Source organism: Nicotiana tabacum, chromosome 20, assembly GCF_000715075.1.
Source record: "Nicotiana tabacum cultivar K326 chromosome 20, ASM71507v2, whole genome shotgun sequence".
In the NCBI taxonomy this organism is placed as follows: Eukaryota; Viridiplantae; Streptophyta; class Magnoliopsida; order Solanales; family Solanaceae; genus Nicotiana; species Nicotiana tabacum.
This window is the reverse complement of record NC_134099.1, coordinates 149,881,312-149,906,174: the sequence shown is the minus strand read 5'-3', so window position 1 is coordinate 149,906,174 and position 24,863 is coordinate 149,881,312. Positions and strand designations below refer to the sequence as shown.

General features: G+C 37.5%; 1 protein-coding gene across 3 annotated transcripts; it reads left to right on the top strand.

The window, feature by feature from the left end:
* Positions 1-1,477: 1,477 nt before the first annotated feature.
* On the top strand, positions 1,478-16,961 carry LOC107830579 (uncharacterized). Of its 3 annotated transcripts, none has more exons than XM_075240589.1 (11): positions 1,478-1,578; positions 2,862-3,014; positions 3,155-3,280; positions 3,755-4,015; positions 12,806-13,134; positions 13,220-13,330; positions 13,422-13,909; positions 14,312-14,480; positions 15,659-15,898; positions 16,000-16,134; positions 16,322-16,961. In XM_075240589.1, exons 3-11 carry the CDS (start codon positions 3,175-3,177, stop codon positions 16,451-16,453), a joined length of 1,971 nt encoding a protein of 656 aa, XP_075096690.1. In that variant the 5' UTR covers positions 1,478-1,578; positions 2,862-3,014; positions 3,155-3,174; the 3' UTR covers positions 16,454-16,961. The 3 variants fall into 3 exon arrangements, with proteins under 3 accessions (XP_075096690.1, XP_075096689.1, XP_075096691.1); XM_075240588.1 differs by having other exon boundaries at positions 2,862-3,026; XM_075240590.1 differs by lacking the exon at positions 1,478-1,578 and adding an exon at positions 2,099-2,243.
* Positions 16,962-24,863: the final 7,902 nt, after the last annotated feature.

Below are 24,863 nucleotides of genomic sequence, written 5' to 3'. Positions count from 1 at the left end.
CACAACTATAAATAGGGGTCTTCATAACTCAGAAAAGAGACCAGAAGTTATAACAAGAAGCAAGAGAGAGCTCGTGGATCAAACGCCGCAAATTTCTCTACAAGTTTCAAGCTTCAAGCAATCAAGTTCAAGTTCAAGAAATCAAGTTCAAGCTCAAGAACGAAGAACAATTCAAGTATTCAAAATCAAGAACGAAGTCAAATCAAATACAAGATGTTCAAGATCAAGGCTACTTGTTTGTGATAAAATTCGTGGCAACAATCAAAGTGCTCGTGACGGATAAATCAAATTACAATTCAAGATCAAGCTCAAAGGCCCTTGAATTTATACTAGAAAAGTAGAATTAGAGGAATCATAGAGATTGTAACACTCAAATATTTGAAATAAAATACTACGATTGTTGCGATATTTTTCGGTCTTGATTTTATTTTCTCGACGCAAATTTATTATCTACAATACTATCTTTATCCCCCTCTTTCTAAATTATTTTCCCTAGTAAGTATGATATTTTATTTAATTTTTTCATTTAGTGCTTTATTCAATAATAGACAAAAATAAAAGTGCATATGATCAAACTATATAGTACTTCACCAAAATATTACGGTATTTTTATTATTAAACTTCTAGTAATTATTATTTTTGTTGAAGCTTTTAGCCTTTAAAATAATTATTTTTATTGTATACTTGTTTAAAATTCAGAAAACTTAGTCTAAAATAGATACTTTGGATTATCCATTATGAAATAAATAAATTATTAAATATATCTACATTCTGAACTTTAGGTTAAAACCTTAAAATATATTCTTCAACTCATTAAAAAGTATTGAATTTTTAAAATAAATTAAAATTGCACATTAGATTACGATAGGATATATTCTTCTCACTCGATATTAGAAAAGGAATCCAAATACTATTGATATCAAAATTCTTTACTTTCCAAATATAAAATTTCAATTAGAAAATATTAGTACAATGATTAAACTTTATTTTTTTTTAAAAGAATTCTTATTTCAATTTAATTTCAATAAATGAAATTCCATATATAGTTCTTAAGTGATATTTCCTTATTTGACAATTTCCCACAAACTCTTTAAGATTGTCAAGTGGCTTTATAGTAGCTTGCCACTTGACTTAACCACAATGCAAACTTTCTTGCTTTAATATATATATAGAAGATTATCACTGTCAAGATCTCGTTTTAAGAAGTTTTTAGGAGCGCTTTTTATTGAATTGACCTGATCCGACTAGAGTCTAAATTAATACTTATATCTGTCCCAATTTATATAATACTTTTTATTGTTTTAGATTCAAACCTTTTAATTTTAATGGCCATATATTTAGAATTATTATTTTTTTAATTTTTGAAAATAGAATTTATATATTTAAAAATTACATAAAAAATACTATAACTTAAAATAATTAATAATTAAAATATATATATGAAAAAAAATCAGAAATACCTTCACATAAATTAAGCAAAAACAAAAAAAGTGGCATATCACTAAACGCCCCCTTGAAATCTCCTTAAAATTCACACTCTCAGAGAAATACACTTCGCCGGAGTTGAAAGTAACTAAGGTAAACTTAAAGTACAATTCTTCTTCCTCATTCTTCAATTCTCTCGGCAATTAGGTTGGAGATGAAGAAACCCCAGTAAACTCTGCTTAGTTTTTTTTTTTCTTTAACGTTCTGTCGGTATAATATCGTTCTTTAATTTGTAGTTTTTTGTTTTATGTGAAAAAAGTTTTATTCAAGTTAATTCTCTGTTTACTGTTATTGCCTAGATTAAAGCTCTATGGTTTCGCATGATTAAAGGCCGCCTCCCTAATAAGTAAACATTGTTCTTCAGGATAGAAAGCTGGTCCCAACCGGTTCATCAATTTCGGGGTTGGGGGTGGGGGTTGGGGGTGGGGGGTACTAGGGTTATTAGACCTCTTAATTATTCATTAATGAACTTTAACTGATATGTATTTTTTTTTTGTAATGGTGGTACCCGGGCTAGCTTGTGGGCACCTCTCTCACAAGCACAGGGACTAGGTAACTCTACCTATCAAAATCAGCTAGTATTTGAAGAAAATATAATTTCTTTTGATCAATCACGTAGTGTGTTAGTAATGTTTAGGTATTACTGCCCCTTAATATTAGGATTGATCAAAAACTTCTGATAAAGTTATTGTTAGACCTCAGCAGTTCTATGGGGTTCTCTATGGGGTTCTGTACAGAAGGCGAGGTCACGCGAGCAGGTTTTGATAATCCATGTCGAATAACATAGTTAATGGCGTTTCCAACAGGATAAGTGTTTCCTTGTAGCTGCGCGCTGGTTGCTGTTAGCAGTCTAATTAATACTTAATGCTTTTAGTATCTTCTTAACTAAAGTTTTTGTATAATTCCTTGTGGATCTTGATGATGTATTAAATCCTATAAATGTAACATATGCCACTAATAACCAGTATTTAAACTTTTTTCCAAATAATTAAACATGTTTGAATTTTAGAGGACTATTTGCTTCATCATAGTTTTAAATGTTATATGTGTTCTGAATTCATAAGAGGTCATAGTTAAGACTTATTGTTATATTGTTACTTCTCAAGAACGATATACGGTGAGATGGATTCTCTCAAGAATCTTCGTTTGGACCCTGTCACTGACTCTGCTAGGGAATGAAGAAAATAGTACTAAATGGAAAAGTTTTATTTGTGACAGATATTTCTATATAAAAAGGATAAGCACAAAAAGCATGCCGATATAAGATATCCAGTAATGTTGTCATGTCTGTACAGTTTTAAGAATTAGAAATTTTCTATCTTCCTTCTGAAACATGTTCCAATTGATTGAAACTAGTGGCGTATTTTGTTGGACAGGAAGCTGAGATTTGCTTTCTCACTCAGGACATTAGGAGGATTTCTTCCCAGTTATATTGTTTTTTTCTGGATTTATGGTATTGCTTGGGTGAGCATTTCCTGGTGGTTGAGTCAGATCTTAAATGTTATCTTAGTTACGCGGTCATCTTCGAGGTATGATTGAAGGTGAAGCATTCACAGTGTATTCTGTTCGTGCTGTTAGAGCAGCTGAGTTGATTCTCTAATGTTGCACATTTCTGTGATGACTTGATTCATGTAGACATTGATATGCAAGCTCATGTTTATTTTCTTAGGCATATCTGAAAGCGTCACCATGCCTCGTAAGGTAAATTATGGAGTTGATTATGAGCAAGACTTTTATGACTATGAAGATTACAACTATGACTATGACGATGGATATGATTCTGCAGAGAAAAATGGTGAGTGTCCCGCCAGCTCTTCTCAGTGCTTCACATCTAAAGGCTGCATCCTCCTTCTGTACTCTAATCCCCGTCCCTCCCCCACCGCACACACACACTTAAAAAGAACAGAAAGAAAATGTTAAATCATATTTTAAGATTATCACTCTTAATTTCTGGTTCATCCTGCAGTATCAGAAATGGTTTTGATAGGAATACTTTTTTCTGCTTCTAATTCGCAGTTTGGTTGTAGAATATCTTCTTGAAATATTTTGGTGGAAAATATTGAGTTAAATTTCTCCACCAAGTCAAAATGTGATATAAAAGGGTGTAGGGAATATTTGTTTACTCGTACAAGATTTACATTTGATTTTTGCATGCTTTCATGTTTGTGGTTACTTTACCATGACTACTGGTCTTTGAATTAGTTTTTGTCCCTTATATACTAAAAGCTTAATTGTAAGAACATAATTTGTTGTTTACGATTTGCTACAGGCAGGGTACCAAGAACGAATACGAAACAGGAATTCGTTAAGGCTGGCATCTGGTGTTGTTCCATTTGCACATTTGATAACAAAGATACTGTGAATGTGTGTGATGTTTGTGGAAATACAAAGCAAGAACCGGTTAAGGCTGGGGTTTGGCGTTGTCCCATTTGCACATTTGATAATGAAGATACCATGAATGCATGTGATATTTGTGGGGTCCTTCGTAACCCATTGATCAAAAGTTGTGGCGGCAGCAAAGCTAGTGCAGGTTAGCAACTGACAATACGTTTGCAGAGCTCTGCATGTGTATCTATGTGAAAATTTGACTACTCTTTAGCACATATTGCTAATGGTTTATACAATCACATATTGTAAATCATGAAGAAAAAGTTCCCTTGTGGGGCTGGGAGAGAACTGTTTTTATAGATAATATTTTTATTGCATGATTATTCTCCTTGTTATCTCTAGTGAGAAACAGCAGGTTAAATAGCATATAGTTCAAAACAAAAAGCTACAGAAGCTTATCCGCCCCTTCAGCACGAAACTTCTACCCACTGGGAAAGATGATTCATAAAGCATTCTATTTTTAAAAGTGCTTCTCTGGCTAAATTTATCGTTGTATACATTAGTGACACCTCTTTATGGATCTGTCATAGAGTCTCTCTCCTTTTTCTTTTTTTCTTTTTTCTTTGGGGGGGGGGGGTAGTTTTTGCTGTTTATCATGCTCTCTAATGGATCTCTTTTTTATTAGACTTTTTAAAGTATTTCACATAATTGAGAGGTGAGTCGACTAAGATGCCTTATGTGTTTATTGGGTGCTCTGCCTGTGCTTTAAAAAGAGGATGGTTCATCAAACTGGAAAGGTGAGCTGGTCACATCATTATTGTAATAACTAATTATTATCTAAATTAGGAACATATAAACAAAAAATTAAAGAACCTAAAGTAACTATTGTAAGATCTCTTATATTATGAATAAAAAGTTCTCTATTTAACTGGGAAGTAAAACATTGTATCCGAACTTAGTCATCCATGGGCCCAAGCTTCAAGTACAAGCATAAACATCTAGAAACTCACAATTAACGAACATAACAGTTAGCTCATAAATGACGTCAGTGCCTACTCAATGGAATGAAACATACACAACACATAACAATTACAAACAGTCAATTGAAAACATGCCGTAAACCGTATAGGGATGATATCGAAAAAACAGAATCAAGACATGACAATTACAGACCATCAAGTTGTGAATTAACCCATTACAGTTCATAACAAGAATACATCAACAGTCTCAATATTTAATCCATGGGAAGGTGGAAAATAACAACTTGCAATTGTATTCCATGACGAAAGAATTAGAAATATGGAATCTGAAAGTGGAAGAGTTAGAGATTCACATAACAAAAGAGAGAATGAAGTCATTGTATGCTTATGGTTGAGAGTCATTGCTGGCGTTGGCAATCTATTGCTAGAGTGAAGGTTGCATTCAACCATAGCAACTGTAACTGAAATTGAAAGATAAAAATATCAATACCTTTACTGAGTTAATTATCTGTTTCTTCGTCCATTATCGGCATTGTAAGTGATGAAGTTGGACCCTTAGATATAGTCGAAGACTCAATGGTGGGTCTAAGTTTAAGGATTTTCAAAGTCGTAGAGAGATTAAGATTTTGTCCGAGATCGTATTTGGCAGTGCTTCTTGTGAATTTATAATTTTGTATGAGGGAACAAAACTTTCTGGTTCTATTGTGAAATGCACTGACCAGTGACTCAAATTATTTTGAGGCTGGTTATTGGCATTGTTAAAATCATTGGTTTTTGCCTAAAAAGTTGGTGAGGTAACATGCCCCATTTATTGTTGCTCCAGGTGACACTCTAGCATTCTAACTGCCATTCACTCTAGGTTCCCAGAAATTGCTTTCTTACTTTCCCGTCCATAGTAATCTTGTTACTTCATCTCATTGTGGTTTCAAGAAGATGAGGTTACGATCTGGAAACCTCATGTTCTTTACTGATTCACTGGTCAATGCATCCTTAAAGAAGATTTGGAGAGATATTCCTCTTAGCATAGCTTGGACGATATGAAAAGAAAGAAATAATAGGTGTTTTGAAGGCAAGAAGGAGCAGCTGCAATACGTGAAATACAGTTGTTTACATTATTTGTACTATTGGAAAGATGGAAATGTTGTTATGAATTTTTCATGATATGCTGGACATGCTAGACCGCTTAGGATTTTAATGTTTTAAGCCAGCAGTATCTCTGTATTTTTACAGTATCAGCTTGATACTGTTTTAAATAAAATCTTCACCTTATCAAAAAAAGAAGAAGAAGAGGTTACGATCTGCTGTTGCTGGCAGAAAATAGAAAAAGGAACCAAGTGAATAAGCTGCAAGATGCATAACATTGTCAAAGATCAGGCTGGAATGATCTTATTCGGTTTAGTTGGTTATGATAAATATTACCTATAACTAACCTAGACGCTCTAACAGCAGACCTTATTGCAGACACTCCCTCATGTCTAGATGATTGGACTGATTTTGTAGAAAGGAGTTCTTGTATATAAGTTTCCTTCGGCGAATACTTCCTGTTTGAGGGTTTTCTCCTTTTCTCAATAGGTTAGTTACTTGTACCAAAAGAACCCTATTGCTCGAATTCCCCTAGCCATTAATTAGTTTGTTGCTGCTTCATATGCTTTCGAGTTTCGACAACACATAATCAGAAAGGCTGGTGGAAATATTATGATTGTAGGATCAGACATTGGTTGATTTTTTTTATTTTATTTTATAACGGTGGTGTCCCGACTAGCTGCGCACATCTCGATTAAATTCGCCAACCTGCTACCTGTGAAGGGGAACCTTGGCGTAACTGGTAAAGTTGCTGTCATGTGACCTGAGGTCACGGGTTCAAGCCGTGGAAACAGCCTCTTGCAGAAATGCAGGGTAAGACTGTGTACTATAGACCCTTGTGGTCTGGTCCTTTCCCGGACCCCCAGCATAGCGGGAGCTTAGTGCACCGGGCTGCCCTTTAATGAAGACTCACAAGTCATCCCCAAGAGACAAAGTTTCAAGTACCTAGGGTCTATTATCCGGGGAGATGGGGAGATTGACGGGGATGTCACGCACCGCATTGGGGTGGGGTGGATGAAATGGCGGTTAGCATCTGGAGTCCTGTGTGACAAGAAGGTACCACCGAAACTCAAAGGTAAGTTCTACAGAACGGTGGTTAGGCCGGCTATGTTATATGGGGTTGAGTGTTGACCAGTTAAGAATTCACATATCCAGAAGATGAAAGTAGCCGAGATGAGGATGTTGAGATGGATGTGCGGGCATACTAAACTGGATAAGATAAGGAATGAAGATATTCGGGAGAAGGTAGACATTGCTCCCGTGGACAACGAGATGCGGGAAGCGAGGCTTAGGTGGTTTGGACACGTGCGGAGGAGAACCATATATTCCCCGGTTAGGAGGTGCGAGCGGTTGGCTTTGGCAGGTGCGAGAAGGGGTAGAGGGCGGCCTAAGAAGAATTGGGGCGAGGTGATCAGGCAAAACATGTCCCGTCTTCAGATTTCTGAGGACATGGCTCTTGATAGGAACATGTGGAGGTCGAGCATTAGGGTTGTAGGCTAAGGGTTAGTGCATAGTTTTTCCCTCTTTGTACCGGGTAGTCTGATAGAGCTTTGCCTATTGAAAATGTTGGTTTATGTTTAGTCAACAATGGCATGCTAAAAATGTTGGTTTATGTTTAGTCAACAATGACATGCCAATTGGAAGAGTTGGTGGAAAGAGTTGGTGTGGATGCTAGGAGGAAACTTCCTCCTTTGATGTCACCCATGACATCAAGAGGAGGTAGTTTGATGTCACCAATGACATCAAGAGGAGGTCTTTACCTCTATAAATAGATGCACTCCTTCACTTGTAGAAATCATCCCAAAAATAATACAACACATTGTAGTGAGTAGAGAGTTAAGAGAGAAATTCTCTTAAGTGTAATTGAGAACTCTCCCCTTCCTTTGTTAATATTAAAAAGGCAGCTGTTCTCTGGTGGACGTAGGATTATTTTGATCCGAACCACGTTAAATCTTATGTGTTTTCTTTTACGTTTCCGCTAACAATTGGTATCAGAGCAACAGGATTCTTTAACGATCCAAGGAGGAAGAACAAGCAAAGATGAGTTCCATGAAGTTTTAAATTGATAGATTCAGTGGACGCAACAACTTCAATATCTGGAAGATCCAGATGATGGCGTTACTGCGGAGGGAAGGTTCAATCCATGCTATTGACGGAAAGTATCCTAAGGATATATCAGCTCCCGATAAGGAGAAGATTGAAGGGGATGCATTGAGTGCAATCCGACTATCCCTTGCACCTAACGTGCTTTGTGAAGTGAGTACGGGTACCGAAGAGACGGCCAAACAGTTATGGGAAAAGCTAGAAGGACTATACCAAGACCGATCAGTGACAACAAGGATGTTGTTACAACGACGTCTTCACACATTTAAGATGGGGTCAGGTACTTCGTTACAAGATCATTTAGATGCGTTCAATAAACTTGTCATGGACTTACAGATTGCAGGAATTAAAAAGGAGGAGGAGACGCTTGCATGTGCTTTGCTATTTTCATTGACTTCAGGATATCGTGATATTGAGAATTCAATGATGTATAGCAAGGAGCCTATCAAGCTTGAGCAAGTGCGACAGACACTTAACTCTAGTGATGTGCGGAGGCATATTGAAGGAGATAGAGATGACCAGGCAAGTGGCCTCTTTGTAAGAGGCCGGACTAGCCAACAGGGAAAGAGCAAATCAAAGCACAGATCAAAGTCTCGTGTGAACAAGAAGAATACAGAGTGTTGGGGTTGTGGCAAGAAGGGGCACTTTGAACGAGATTGCCCAATGTCAAAGTCCAAGGAAAAGGCGAGTGCATCTACAGTTGAACAGGTACATAATTTTGATAATGATTATGTACTAACAACATCGTGTAATAATAATAGTAGTTATGAAAACAAATGGGTGTTAGACTCTGCTTGTACTCTGCATATGACGTTCCGAAAAGACTGGTTTAGCAGCTACGAGAAAAGTGGAGGAACCGTAGTAATGGGCAATAATGCAACTTGTGCAATAGTTGGCATTGGCTCAGTTCGGGTTCACTGCCATGATGGAATCGTGAGGACTATTACACAAGTCCGTCATGTTCCTTATCTGAAGAAGAATTTGATCTCCTTGGGTACTCTGGATGAACAAGGCTACAGGTACATGAGCGAAGCAGGAACTATGAAGGTGACTAAAGGTTCTTTAGTCATGCTGAAAGGCAAGCTGGAGAACGGCCTTTACACATTGGCCGGAAGCACCATTGTTGGCTCTGCAAATGCATCTACAGTGCAGTTATCTAATGATGACAAGGCAAGACTATGGCACATGAGACTGGGTCATATGAGCGCACGTGGACTGGAGATGTTGAGCAATCGTAAACTTTTGGAAGGTGAGAAGATCAGCACGCTTGACTTCTGTGAGCACTGCGTTCTAGGGAAGCAGAAGAAGGTCAGCTTCAGCACTGGCAAACACAAGACAAGAGGAGTGCTAGACTACATCCATCAGATTTATGGGGTCCCTCTAAACTTCCATCGAAGGGCAAAAAGAGGTATCTTCTCACTTTTATTGATGATTTCTCACGAAAGGTTTGGGTGCAATTTTTGAAGGCAAAGAGTGATGCTTTTGAAACATTTAAAGAGTGGAAGATTTTGGTTGAAAATCAAATGGAGCGGAAAATCAAGTATCTTCGCACAGACAATGGCTTGGAGTTTTGCAATGAAGAGTTTAATGAATTTTGCAAGGTTCATGGGATCTCAAGACATAGGACTGTCAGGCATACCCCACAGCAGAATGGAGTTGCCGAGAGAATGAACAGAACTCTTCTTGAAAAGGCTCGTTGTATGCTTCTACAAGCCAAAATGTCCAAAGTATTTTGGGCTGAAGCAGTTCACACTGCTGCTCATATTGTCAATCGATCTCCAGCATCGACAATTGACTTTAAGACTCCGAATGAGGTATGGTCAGGTGAACCCTCTAACTATTCATACTTACGAGTATTTGGGTGTCCAGCTTATTATCACGTTAATGAAGGAAAGCTTGAACCAAGGGCTAAGAAGGCCATATTCGTAGGGTATGTGGATGGAGTAAAAGGGTACAAACTTTGGTGTTTGTCTTTACTCAAATTTATAGTTAGTAGAGATGTCACCTTCGATGAATCCTCTATACTTGATCCCCGTAAAGTTTCCGTGGAGTTTTCAGGAAACAAGAACAACGAGCAGATGGAGCTTCCGGTGGAGCTTGCCAAGGAAAAGGATCAAGAGACTCAGGTTAAAGATGAGTCAGAAGATGTAGGCCTTGAAGAACTTGCTGTCAATGAACTATACACAATTGCGAAGGGGAGGGAGAAGAGGCAGACACGAGAACCGGAACGCCTTATAAATCAAGCAAACTTGATTGCATATGCGTTCGTAGCTGCACAAGAAGAGATTAAAGATCTGGAGCCCTCCTCGTATATTGAAGCAACTTCTTGCAAGGATGCTGCACAATGGCGGTTAGCCATGACTGAAGAGATGGAGTCTCTTCACAAGAATCAGACATGGGTCTTAGTGAAAAGACAAAAGGGGAAGAGGACAGTTGGATGCAAGTGGGTCTACCGAAAGAAAGAGGGAATTCCTGAAGTGGAAGATGCTAGGTTCAAGGCGAGATTGGTTGCAAAAGGTTTCAGCCAAAAGGAGGGAATTGACTACAATGAGATTTTCTCTCCGGTCGTGAAGCATAGCTCAATTCGCGTGCTACTAGCATTGGTTGCACAATTTGACTTGGAGCTTCAACAACTTGATGTCAAAACTGCTTTCTTACACGGTGATCTAGAAGAGACAATCTATATGGATCAACCTGAAGGTTTCCTAGCTGAGGGAAAAGAAGATCACGTATGCCAACTAAAGAAGTTTTTGTATGGTTTGAAGCAATCCCCTAGACAGTGGTACAAGAGGTTTGATGCATTCATGACTACACATGAATTCTCAAGGAGTGCATTTGATAGCTGTGTGTATCACAAGAAGATGTCTGGTAACTCAATGATTTATTTACTGTTGTATGTTGATGATATGCTTATTGCTGCTAACAACATTACAGAGATAAATGCTTTGAAGAAACTGTTGAGTAAGGAATTTGACATGAAGGATTTAGGAGCTGCAAAGAAAATCCTTGGTATGGAGATTTCAAGAGAAGACGGTGTTGTACATCTTTCTCAGAAGAGGTATATTGAAAGGGTTCTCGAGAGATTCAATATGCAAACGTGCAAGCCTGTAAGTACACCATTAGCTCCTCATTTTAAACTTTCAGAGTCACAAATGCCTCAGTCCGAGGATGAGGTGGAGCATATGTCAAAGATTCCTTATGCCAGTGCAGTTGGTAGTATTATGTATGCTATGGTATGCACACGTCCAGATATTGCTCAATCTGTAAGTGTGGTAAGTAGATACATGTCCAACCCAGGAAAGAGGCATTGGGAAGCTGTCAAGTGGATATTGAGATATCTCAAAGGAGCTTCTGGTGTTGGTCTTACCTTTCGAAAAAGTGGTACAGGTATTTCAATTCTCGGTTATGTGGATTCTGACTATGCAGGAGATCTTGACAGAAGAAGGTCCACAACTGGATACATCTTTACCCTCGTTGGCAGTGCCGTCAGTTGGAAGTCGACTCTGCAGTCGATTGTCGCTTTGTCTACGACAGAAGCAGAATACATGGCAGCAGCGGAGGCGGTAAAGGAAGCTATCTGGTTGAAAAGTTTAGTAGCGGAATTGAGTTTGGTTCAGCTGGAATCAACTCTTAGATGTGATAGTCAGAGTGCTATTCATCTAATGAAAAATCAGAGATTTCATGAGCGCACTAAACACATTGATGTCAGATTTCATTTTATTCGAGATGTTATTGATGAGGGAACTATCAAGGTCGTGAAGGTTATCACAGACGATAATGCTGCAGACATGTTGACCAAGATAGTCCCGCTCGCTAAGTTTGCACACTGCAAGGACTTGGCGGGGGTGTGCATCAACTGATGCAACTCCGAAGAGAACAGTTGCTAGGTGGAGGTGGTATGTTCAACAATGGTTTGATTCTTCTTGTTTCTTACAACGGGGTTGCCCAGTAAGCTTAGAAGTTTTGGCCAGAGTTGTTCACACGCTCGAAACGCAAACCAAGGTGGAGATTGAAAATGTTGGTTTATGTTTAGTCAACAATGGCATGCTGAAAATGTTGGTTTATGTTTAGTCAACAATGACATGCCAATTGGAAGAGTTGGTGGAAAGAGTTGGTGTGGATGCTAGGAGGAAGCTTCCTCCTTTGATGTCACCCATGACATCAAGAGGAGGTAGTTTGATGTCACCAATGACATCAAGAGGAGGTCTTTACCTCTATAAATAGATGCACTCCTTCACTTGTAGAAATCATCCCAAAATAATACAATACATTGTAGTGAGTAGAGAGTTAAGAGAGAAATTCTCTTAAGTGTAATTGGGAACTCTCCCCTTCCTTTGTTAATATTAAAAAGACAACTGTTCTCTGGTGGACGTAGGATTATTTTGATCTGAACCACGTTAAATCTTGTGTGCTTTCTTTTACGTTTCCGCTAACACCTATGTTTGGTAGCGGTCTAGGTTGTGTTCACACTATTTTGTTGTTTTGCATAGGATTGTATTACTGCACTCCCTTTCATTTATTTGGTGTATTTTAAGATATTATTATTTCTTTTCTTGCTTCTTTTGTTGTTACAGATCTCTTCTTGCATTTCTTTTCTGATATTATTATCTCTTCTTGCATTTCTTTTCTGATATTATTATCTCTTCTGTTGAGCCGATGGTCTCCCGGAAACAGCCTCTCTACCCTTCCCGGGTAGGGGTAAGGTCTGCGTACATCCTACCCTCCCTAGACCCCACTAGTGGGATTTTACTGGGTATGTTGTTGTTGTTGTTCTCTATTTTGAGAGTTTGACATCTTTCTTGTACATTGCTACTCTCCTTTTACAGCTACTCTTGACAAAGTCTTACAGTCAAATGTCCCATCAAGTAAAAAAGAATTAGCTACTGAAGTTAAAGAAGAACTGGTTGCCGAAGGGCCTGCTAGCTCTTCTGCACCAACAGCAAAATTTAGACGTGATGTTATGAAGGATAGAGGTTCTCCTAAAGAAACTAGGGAAAATCATGGTGTCACGAGCAACATGCGCAATATGTCTATGTCATCAATTCCTTGCATTGCGGAGACCGGAAGTGCAGCTTCAAGATCACAGAGTAAATCTCAGAAAATTGTACGCCCCGACCAATTAGAAGACAGATTGGACCAGTTAAATCTCGCGATTGTAAGTCAAACTATTATCTGCACCAGATTTCAAACATTTACAATGTCTAATGCACTGATGTTACTCTGAAGTTTTGACCATGTAGGTTGGCCATGTTGATTCTGGGAAGTCAACATTATCAGGAAGATTATTACACCTTTTGGGGCAGATATCTCAGAAGGAAATGCACAAATATGAGAGAGAGGCCAAGCAGCAAGTAATCCTTCTTTTAGCTTCTGATCCGTTTTTGTTAAGACATTGTCAAATCTTGATTATCTGATTGATAAATCTCCTGTCTATCCAATCAGGGAAAAGGGTCTTTTGCTTATGCCTGGGCACTGGATGAGAGTGCTGAGGAAAGAGAGAGGGGAATAACTATGACAGTGGCTGTTGCTTACTTTAAGACAAAAAGTTACCGTGTTGTACTGCTTGATTCCCCAGGCCATAGAGACTTTGTCCCAAATATGATATCAGGTGCAACACAAGCAGATGCTGCAATTCTCGTAATTGATGCTTCAATAGGCGCATTTGAAGCAGGGATTGATGTTACTGGAGGTCAGACAAGGGAGCATGCACTACTTATCAAGAGCTTTGGAGTGGATCAAATAATAATTGCTATTAACAAAATGGATGCAGTGGGATACTCCAAAGAACGTTTCGATACAATTAAGAATCAACTAGGATCATTTCTTCGTTCTTGTAAGTTTAAAGATTCATCAGTACTCTGGATTCCCCTCAGTGCCATGGAAAACCAAAATTTGGTGACAAGTCCTTCTGATGCAAGATTGTTGTCCTGGTTAGTCTACTGGTCAACTACTAGCACTACTAGGAAGTGTAATGTTAATCGTTCTTTTCAACTTTATCTCGTTTACATTGTTTATAAACAAAATGTTTTTAAGGAAGAGGCGAAACAATGGAAACGGTAGGGTATATGACAAAGATACTAGTTAAACTGAGGAAGAGGCGAAACAATGGAAACGGTAGGGTATATAACAAAGATACTAGTTAAACTGTATGGAACTGGAATTTAATACAATCAAAGTCTTCTCAAATATCGGCAACCAAAATTTGCAAGCTAATAGATAAACTGGTGATTGTCATATTGATTCAAAATTTCTGTGGTGATTTAGTGTCATAAGACAAATAGCTCGCAAAGCCCCCATTGTCTTGTGTAGCTGATAATGAAGGTTAATTTCAGGTTTCAAGGTTCTTGCCTTTTGGATGCAATAGACTCTCTCCAACCTCCCCAAAGAGATTACTCAAAGCCTCTAGTAATGCCGATATGTGATCTTGTTAAATCACCGTCACAAGGACAGGTGTCAGTATGCGGGAAGTTGGAGACAGGAGCTCTTCAAGTTGGAGATAAGGTACTCAATGACCACTAATGCAAGAGAGATCCTTCTCCTTTATTGTATACATGCTTTTAGGAGACTTGGGATGCTAGAGTCATATCTGAATAGGGAATCGTATTGGTGCCTGTAGATTATGTCATCATTCTGAATATCACCCAGATTAACCTGACCCAAGCACTGCTCTCAGAAGGAAGTTCTGAAGGAGGCACTAGGCCTGTAAACTTGTATCCTAGTTTACTGTCAAGGTGCTTCTACCTTGCATTTTTCTCTGTGTAACGCTCTTTTCTCACTTTTTATTCTAGAGTATCTTAAATTTTATTTGGGGTGTGTTGGAAGTAGAGATGACAAAATGGTTAAAAGAAAACAATTATCCATAAAAAAATGGGCTGGATAATGAACCATTTAAAAACGGGTCGAATATGGATAAAGAACCATATTATCCACTTAAAAAATGGTTAACCAAATGGATAACCAGTGGATAACTAATGTGTTTAACTTTTACATTTGTAAAGCTTCAAATTGGAGTTCCTCAAGTTTGGAAGACCAGGAATTCTCTCATAAGTGATCATATTTAAGAAGCCATGGATAATATGGATATCCATATTATCCGCCGGATAAACCCGTTTTTATCCGTCTCAAATGCGGGTCGGATCGGATAATTTACCCGTTTTGACCCGCTCATATCCGACCCGACCCACCAGTTTGCCATCGCTAGTTGGAAGAGGGGGATGGGAGTTCAAGGTGGTGGTTGTTTGAGCTAGGCTTTACATGTGGATTCCTCTTGCTCACTTGCTTTGGAAGGGACATCTGCATGGTGACAAAATAAGATGGGTATAACAGTGAAACACAAAGACACTTCTTTTCTCCCTATAATGTAAGACACCAGTGAATTAGAATGTTAGGGCTCAAGTTGACAGAGTAATATGAGTTAAAGGGGACTAAGATAAGTAACAAATACTTATGCTTTCAAGTTGTTAGGGTATTGTTAGGACATGCTGTTAGGTAATTGTTGGTATTTCAATCATAATAATGTTACGGTGCAATTTCTATTGGGCAGCAACTGTTTAATGGTCATTAAGAAATTCGCTATCGGTGTTTTTCTGTGGTGCAATCTTCTATTTGCCAAACTTGTTTTGATTTCTTCGGAAGGATAATAGTCATTCTTCAAATGCTAAACTGTTAACATGGATCAGGTTCTAGTTATGCCATCAAGAGAAGTGGCAACAGTGCGTTCTTTGGAACATAATTCTCAGGTTTGTAACAGTACAAAAGCTGGAGACAATGTCACTGTTAATCTACCAGGTATAGACGCAAATCGTGTAATGGCAGGGGATGTGCTGTGCCACCCTGAATATCCTGTTGCTGTTACAAATCATTTGGAACTGAAGATTCTCATCCTGGATATTGCCGTTCCAATTTTGATTGGCTCTCAGGTAGCAGCTCTTGTTAATAAGATCATTTTACCCTCAAATTTGCAGAGTTTCATGGCATATTGTTAATAACTCTAGAGCCCTGGATATTTGAAAATGTGCAGTTGGAGTTTCATGTACATCATGCTAAGGAGGCTGCAAGAGTTGTGAGGATTTTGTCATTGCTTGATCCAAAGACTGGAAAGGAGACCAAGAAATCACCTCGATGTCTTCTAGCAAAGCAGAATGCTATAATCGAGGTTTCTCTCAAAAGCAACTATTATGTCTATTCATGTGCTTATGTTATCATTTTTAGAAGAAAATAATCTTGGGTGGGAGTGGGTGCACGAAAGGTGCTAGGCAACTGCCTTTGTGTCTAGGTTAGAGGTTGGATAACGCCTACTATTTAAAAGAGATCTTAACTTTAGTTTGTTTGTCATGGTTTAGGTGGTCTTGCAAGGAATGATTTGTGTTGAAGAGCATTCTAAATGTAAGGCTCTTGGAAGGGTGTCCCTCAGGGCATCAGGAAGAACTGTTGCTCTTGGTCTTGTGACTCGAGTTCTAGAGAAGAACGAATAGATAAATTCCCTCTACTGGAATGAGGTGTGCATGGCCAAAATCAGCTGGTAAAGGTATACATCTATGAGGACCTGTAGTTTAAACAGATGATGTTGCTCATGGTATTGAGTGTCGTCCCTTTCTTTATATTCTTCCTCCTTTCGTGCCTGTTTTGGTCTCCGGCAGTCGGTAGAGATCCACAAGTTTTGTAGTTGAGACGAATATTAATGATTCTACGGCGGTATAGCTTTAGGCATGTGTTTCTTCCCTTCATTATACGTGTATCCGGACGGCTTCTAATAGGCTGTTTTTGAGGAAAGAGTGAGTATCTTTGGGGATGGGTCATTCTTTACGTGTACATTGGCGGAATCTGGGAGACAATTTAAAGTTAATTTTTCCCTTTTTTTCCCGTTAAGATATTAACTTCATGGTCTTAGGGACCCTCTATTGAGTGGCATATTTACCAGTTTTGTCTTACATGCATACATGGACCTCCTTTATTATCGTACTTGCTTGTAGAATTTTAAAACTAGATTCTTGCTTTTGCGACTGTACAGTAGACATTAAAGTTGTGATAGGAGCAACCTCAAGATTAGTGGTGGTAAAATGGATAAAAGAAAATGGTTATCTACCTATATTATCTATTAAAATATGGGTTGGATAATGAATTGTTTAAAAACGGGTCAAATATGGATAAGAACTATATTATTCACTTAGAAAATGGATAACCAATGGATTATTAATGGGTTTAATTTTTACATTTGTGAAGCCTCAAATTGAGGGTTCTTCAAGTTTGGAAGACTAGGAATTCTCATAAAAAGTGATCATATTCAAGAAGCCATGGATAGTATAGTTACCCATATTATTTGTCAGTTAATTCATTTTTTATCTGTATTGAATGTGAGTCAGGTCGGGTAATTTATCCGTTTTTATATTACTTGTTTTCGATTTGTTCCATATCCGACCCGCCCGTTTGTCACCCCTACTCAAGATGATTATTCTTTCTGGTAAAACCGGGCTTTATATGAGCTGATCCAGAATCATTCTCTCCTCTTAGTTCTGTATTCTGTTGTAGGTTACAGTAATGGTATAATTATTCACAAAACTGAAAATGACTAGTGTAACGTGGAATATCTAAACTAAGGAACGTGTAGTTCGAATGCCAAACTCGTGAGGGCTCGAGTTAGGAAGGTTATCTATTCCTTTCCCCACTCTTAACGAAAATATATTACAATTATTTATGCAACCGCAACGGACAAAATTAACATTCTCCAACATTTACTAGCAGGGAGAGTACAAACGTAGAAGTGAGACGGTAAACCAACATTTTGATGTGATTTGAACCACCATCTCCTCCTTTAATGACTTTTGGAAGCCGCCACTTTTTTTTTTTTTTTTTTAACTATTCGAAATTTTATGGCCGCTAATTCAGATTTGTACCGAGTAAGCTTGATAAGGTGCTAAAACGCTCCATGCCAAGAAATTTTCTATGACTCCAATAGTCCAATCTGAGACATTATTTGGTGAAAGATAGATGGATCTCAATCATTCTATCACAGTCCTCGATGGTATCGCAATTTTATTTGTTGTTGATGGGTGGTTGGCAAGCATTAATTTGCAAGCAAAGATATTTGCTTGGCTGAAGAATGATGGAGTGGATTAAATTCCCTATCTCATCTTACGTGTAAGTCAATCATAGTCATAGATATATAGTACTCCTATTAATTGTGAAGCTTTCTTGATCTACTATGCACAAGTTTGGGATGAAGGGGCATCCTAGGAAAATAGAAAATTCCAGGAACAGAAAAAAAATACTCCATATCTAAGGGGTTTGTTGAAGAGTCCGGAACTCAATTGTGGTTCTTTTGGACTCAAAATACATAAATAGGTGGAAAAAAAAAGATGACATTTTTATATATAGTGCCAAAATACTTGGCGCTATACATTAATGTTAACTGTGTCGTTAATGTATAGCGCCAAATATTTTGGCACTATACTGAAAAAGCTGACATACCCAGGTATAGCGCCAAAATACTCGGCGCTATACCCCTTTTTAAAAATCGTACCGTCTTCTTCATCGTCGTTCTGGTTCTTCTTCCTCAATATTTTACTCCTTCTTCTTCTTGGTCCCCCTCTCCCATACCCGCTGCCCCACTATTTAAAAAAAAAAAAAAATTCTGGGTCCCCCCGTCACATAAAAGGTGAAGAACGTAGGTCCCACATTCGAATAGAGCTTCGTATTATTGTTGATTCACACTTCCGGAGTCAAAATTTCAATCTATTTGCTTTCCGAAAATTCTAAATCGAGGTATTTCGGTTTATTTTAAGTTGAAACTTTTATAATAATGCATATTATTTGATTTGTATGTGTTCTATTTCGGTTTGTATTTTTTTTCCGAAACTAGTATGTTAAATTTATCCGAATTTAATATTAGTGTTTTATAAAAAAATATAAATTTATCAAATAAATTTGTCTGTTACTATCCTGATTTATATATATGTGTTTTCATGCCGTTTTATGTTTTATTTGCAATTAAATTTATTTGTTGTTTATGTTTAGTTTAGATTATTTTTTAGCGTAGTAAAATCTAGACCTTTTTAGCGTAGTAAAACGTAGACCCTTTTAGCGTAGTAAAATTTAGAGCCTTGTAGCGTAGTAATGTGTAGTATTTTAGATTAGAATTCCTTTTGTTTAAGTATCTTATACTGGTAGTTGAAAATGCAAACTTTGTACAATTAAGTTAATAATTGTATCAACACACATAATTAGTAATTTGTACAATTAAGTTATTAAAAAATATGAATTTAAATTATAAAAAAATACATAATTATTAATGATAGTTTGGTGCCACTGGGCCTCAAAATATCGAGCCCGGAACTCATAGGTAAACCCATAAATATATATATATATAATTTGTACAATTAAGTTATTAAAAAATATGAATTTACAGTTGACGACATGGACGCGACTATACATCCCGACCCCCGGACGTTGGATCTATTAGCCCTACAACCCCAACATAGATTCGAGTATATATGGGACGGACAGTTGCTTACACAGACTTTTCGAGCCAAGAGAGTGGATCTATTGTGGGAGTTTTTGAGTCCTCCCCGCGTTCTACATCCCCGCGTGGTCCATTACCCGGAGGAGATGGGATTATATAGGATTATTAGGATTGGCCGGATACAACTCGATTATGCTTTGATCACGGCCTTGATTGAGCGGTGGCGACCGGAGACGCACACTTTCCATCTGCCCATCGGCGAGGCCACCATCACACTCCAGAACACTGAGAGTTTATATGGCATGTCCGCTGATGGCTTGCCAGTTTTACTGCCTGCGACCATGAGATATTATTCGCGGCAGGCATATTGGGATATGCTGCACATGCTCACGGGTTTCATGCCGGAGGACGAGGAGGTAGCGTCTGGGTCCAGTCGTATGCAGTTGGTCCCCATTAGAGACCACCTGGTGCAGATCCACCATACTATCACCGACGAGTCAGCGGAGGTGGATTTACAGCGATATACGGGGCTGTTGTTGCTCCTTCTATTTGGGGGGATGGGGTCTTACGAGACATGAGTTCCGTCTATGGATATTACAGGCCGTTAATGCGAAAACCATCAATTGCTGGCTTAAACGCCCAGAAACGTAATTGAATATATATTACTCAAAGAAATTCCCGGCATTCGTCCGGAGTCCTCAGAAAATCACTCAAAGTTTCATCATCGTCGATGTTAAACTCCGAGTAAAAAGCAACCCCTTGCGGAGTGACGGAATGCGAATTTCTTCCGGTTACTTTAAGCATCACTGAACGTTTCCTCACACTCATTTTTTTGCATAACAACGATATCAATTTATCGTACTCCATTGTAAGTGGCAATTTAACATGACACCGAGCAGGTAAACTCTAGCCCACAGAGTTATTCTCCATCACAACCTCACCCCCCCAAATATAATGAAACTCTTATTCTACGCTCTTCAGACATAATGAAAAAATGCTGGAGAATTTAACAACAATAAACATTTCAACAAGAGTTAAAATTTTTTTGAATGAATTTCTATACAATCCTAGCCTCTTTATATAGGAAATGGCTAGTCGTTTTTTTATAAAGCGCCCAAAAAGTGGGCACTATACACTTTTGAATTATTGAAGTCAAGAATTATTGGTGGGGCCAGAAAAAGGAGTATAGAGCCAAAATACTGGGCGTGTCAGTTTTTTATATATAACGCCAAGTATTTTGGCGCTATACCTGGGCATGTCAGCTTTTTCAGTATAGTGCCAAAATACTTGGCGCTATACATTAACGGCACAATTAAAGTTAATGTATAGTGCCAAGTATTTTGGCACTATATATAAAAATGTCATTTTTTTTCCCCACCTATTTATATATTTTGAGTCTAAAAGAACCTTGATTCCGGACTCGTTTGTTGAAAATGGTACAATGATGATGTTCAAAGAACTTCCAAAGTTGTTCTTCTCATGTCTGATTGACATTGACCAATCGTTGGATTCAGAAAGTTAAGTCGATGTACAGTCAGAAGAGTGTTGCCCATTTCTTGTCTTTATGTCTGTACCATTTTGATTCCTCTAACTTATAGTAAAAGGTATAGTCTCTGGGCTTCATACTGAAATTAATTACTCCTAGTACGTACTCTGCTTTTAGTTTTGGAACTGCTTAAACCCAAACATGGCCATTCATTTACTGGAACAAAAAGTATACCATACGTATCTGATGAAGCATTGTACCATTTACTGCAAGTATGTTTCTGATTCAGATTTTACCATGTTTTATAGCCTCTTTGGCCAAACTTCTTATATTAGTTTATTTTGAGAAAGAATTTTTTGTCAAAAAGTATTTTTGGTGAGAAATAATTTGTGTTCGACTAATTGATTTAAAAAGTATTTATTAGCAGCAATTAACATTTGGTATAGCTTTTAAAAAGTATTTTTAAGTGTTTTTTTAAAAGTGCTTTTCAGAAAAGTATTTTTAGAGAGAAGCTATTTTTTTTTCTTATCCAAAACTGCTTCTGCTTCTCTTATAAAAGTTTGGCCTAAACACTTCTTGAAAAAAAAGTATTTTTTTTAATAAAAAAGTGATTTTGGCCTGCGAGAAGCTTAGACCAAACATGCTATTAGTCCAGCGAAGATAAAAAAGCATTGGTCTTAGTTTGTGAACGATTCTGGTGGTCTTGCGCGCGCACACAAAAAGAAAATTCTCCCTTTTGCTTTTCACTTTTTGTTTTAACTTTGTCTGTGAAATTAAGGACTGGCCAATGGGTTCGGATTATGATTTATGGGTTCGGGATTTTAGACAAAATACTTTATTAGATTTGGAATATATATTTCTTGTACAAATACAAAGTTTTATTGTTATTGTTGAGAATAAAGTTATTGTGATCTGTTGAATCCGCAAATAAAACTGACTTTGCTTTACAGAAGGATCTACTCTTTTCTGAGTACTCCATTTTGATTCCAGGTCGTGCCAAGCATAACGAATGATTTTGACTAATATATTTTATTGAATAGTAGTAAAATAAATCTAGACAACTTCTTTAAACTAATCCTTGATTAAATCAACAATACAACCTCCGCCCACCAGATCCAAATATTTGATTTAAATTGAAAAAAGAAATAGAGAACATCTAAAGTTAAGAGTTCAAAAAGACTTTCATGAAAGTAAATCGTTGTATTTGGACATGAAGTTCACTCAAATATAATTTTTTTATGAAAGTTGAAAATTGAATCAAAACTAGTAAATTTAAATGCTTCTCAGATGGATATTAATACTGATGGCAAAATGGGTACTTGCAGATATTGAAGCTTATTTAGTAGTACACTTGTACTATTTAAGATAATGAAACAATATTTGATGCCAAATCGGACATCCTGGAGATATTTCACCCAATAATTCAGTTAGTGAATTTGGTTAAACTGAGGAATGTGTTATATATAGAACAAATATGGTGAACAATTTTCTACTTTTTGTTGGGCAAATAAGCATAGCAGCATCACTTTAACAGATTTATTGCGAGGTGATAAGTTGAAGTCAAACTTCCAATTAATGCTCTGGTGAGATCCTTTGGTACATTCTCACCTGCCTTATTTGCCATCTTCCCCTTTTTGTTTTCCGGTAGTAGTGTCACGATCCAAATAGATGGGCCGCGACGGGCACTTGGTACCTTACTCAACCAAGTACCAACATAACGTATCTTTCATATCATTCTATCATAGGTAAAAGAACCGAAGTAAAGCATGAAGAAATACAACATATATATAAGTTTCAGGCAACGTATAAAATCATCAACCGCTGAGCTGATAGCCTACTTGGAGGACTCTCGACCTGTCTATCAGGACCTGCGGGCATGAAATGCAACATCTCCAGGCAAAAGGGATGTCAGTACAAACAATGTACCGAGTATGTCAGGAATGAAAATCAGTAACTAGTAGACGTGGGAGAAACATGGAGTAAAAGATTCAACATGTATATCTGAATAACTCTGTGAATCATTTAATATTATAATGTCGTGCATATGTATATAAATGTCATACTATGCATGGGTATATGCGTTCATAACATCATTAAGCCTCTGAGGGTATCCCATCATATCATCTCGGCCACTGTGGGCAAATCATCAACGTATACCAGCTGATCATGTGGTGGTGCGTATATAACGTCATAACCTTTTCCCATATCCCATATACATATATACGCGTATATAACGCCATCTGGTCATGGGTCAATGTATATGAATGCAATGCATGAGAAGTACATCCATAAAATCTCTTGGAATGTCATAAGACCATTATGCCTTTGAGTAATATCATTGAAGTAAACTCTTTTTTAATTTAAGTATTTTTCTGAGACCCATGAACATATGTGTTAGTTTATATGAGTCCACCAAACGGTAGAGTACCTGGTTCTCTATGTGTTTTAACTGAGAATACTAATGAAACAGAAAGTAAATGAGACACGGTATTTTTACGTGAAAAAATCCCAAATCAAGGGAACTAAAACTACGACATACACTTGTAGGCTTTCAACTTCACTAACTTGTAAACACCTATTACAAGCCACTTTGTAATGACTCCATTACAAAGACTCCAACTCAATAACTTGTGATACTCTTACCATAAGCCACTTTGTAACTCTTAGTAACAAAGGCTTTAACTTATGACTAACTCTAGTCACAACACAAACTCAGAGAGTTTATGGTTTTTACAAGAGGGTTCCTAATCAACGCTTCTAGCTAAGCAATTTAGGAGTTACAATAAGAACAATCACAAAATTACAACTCAACTAAGGATAACAAAATACTAGATTTAGGAACTGGTCCGTAGTAGCATTTAACTTTGTTCTTAAAGCTCTTGAGAATGAAGTTCACTATTTTGCAGAAGCTTGAATGATCTCTCAAGTGTTCAAATGATGTTTTGATATAAACTCCTTGTTAATACACCTTGATGACATCACTTGAATGATGTTAGAACTTTAGTTGGTCAAAGAATAAGTGGCCACTAGAGACAGTGCAATGCAGGCAGAAATAGTGCAGACAGTCACATCGCTTCCAGATGTGTCCAATTGACTTCGTACTGCTATGAGGGAACCATAAGGGTATCAAGTCCTTGTTTGGTTCTCTATCTCCTAAAGCTATAGCAGTTCACATTTAGCTGGAATCCGTTAACTTGCAATGTAGCCCAAGTGTGTCAGGTTCCCTATCTGGTCCTTGACAGTAAGTTTGTTAGATCATCAAAACATAAGGCAAAGACATTGAAAACCCATCAATTTCCCCCTTTTTCATGATGACAAACTTAGACATTGATAACATGTATTTAGAGCAAGGAGAACTAAATAAAGTAACAAGATCTCACAAGTTCCCTCGACTTTATGCCTTCCCCCTTAATCAGATCCTTGATTCAAATTAATTTGTCATCATTATTTTATTCCTTCTTTTGGCATCATTAGAAAGACACAAGCAGTTAAACAACATAAAGAAGTCTAGCCGAGCTAACTCATTCCATATATGTGCACACGACATGATAGAGAAGAGAATAATAAAATACTAGCAATGAGACAATAAAAGAGGATAGATTTTATATAGATAAAAATATATGCCTTTGCTTAAAAAAAGGCAAAATTGAACTGTTAAAGACGGGAGTAGTACTGTTACATCCCAACCACATCATAAAGAAACGAAACATCTGCCACAAAAAAACTTAAAAGAACATTCTAGAAACTGGTCACTGAAGGGGTACTTAGGGGGCACTAGGAGTAGAGGGCTTGGAGGCCGCAACAAGAGTTTCGAGAACTAGATCTATTCGGGAATTGACCGACTTTTGCTCATTGAGCAGTTCTACTTTCAGGTTCTCCACTTGCGCCCTGAAATCAACATTCTCTTTAGTCAAACGAGCTACTTCATCATTTGACGTCA

Excerpts from the sequence above, each read along its gene's own strand:
- LOC107830579 (XM_075240588.1), top strand. Across the intron at positions 13,910-14,311 it reads GATGCAAGATTGTTGTCCTG|GTTTCAAGGTTCTTGCCTTT; the intron begins GTTAGTCTACTG and ends GGTTAATTTCAG. Across the intron at positions 16,135-16,321 it reads AGCAGAATGCTATAATCGAG|GTGGTCTTGCAAGGAATGAT; the intron begins GTTTCTCTCAAA and ends GTCATGGTTTAG.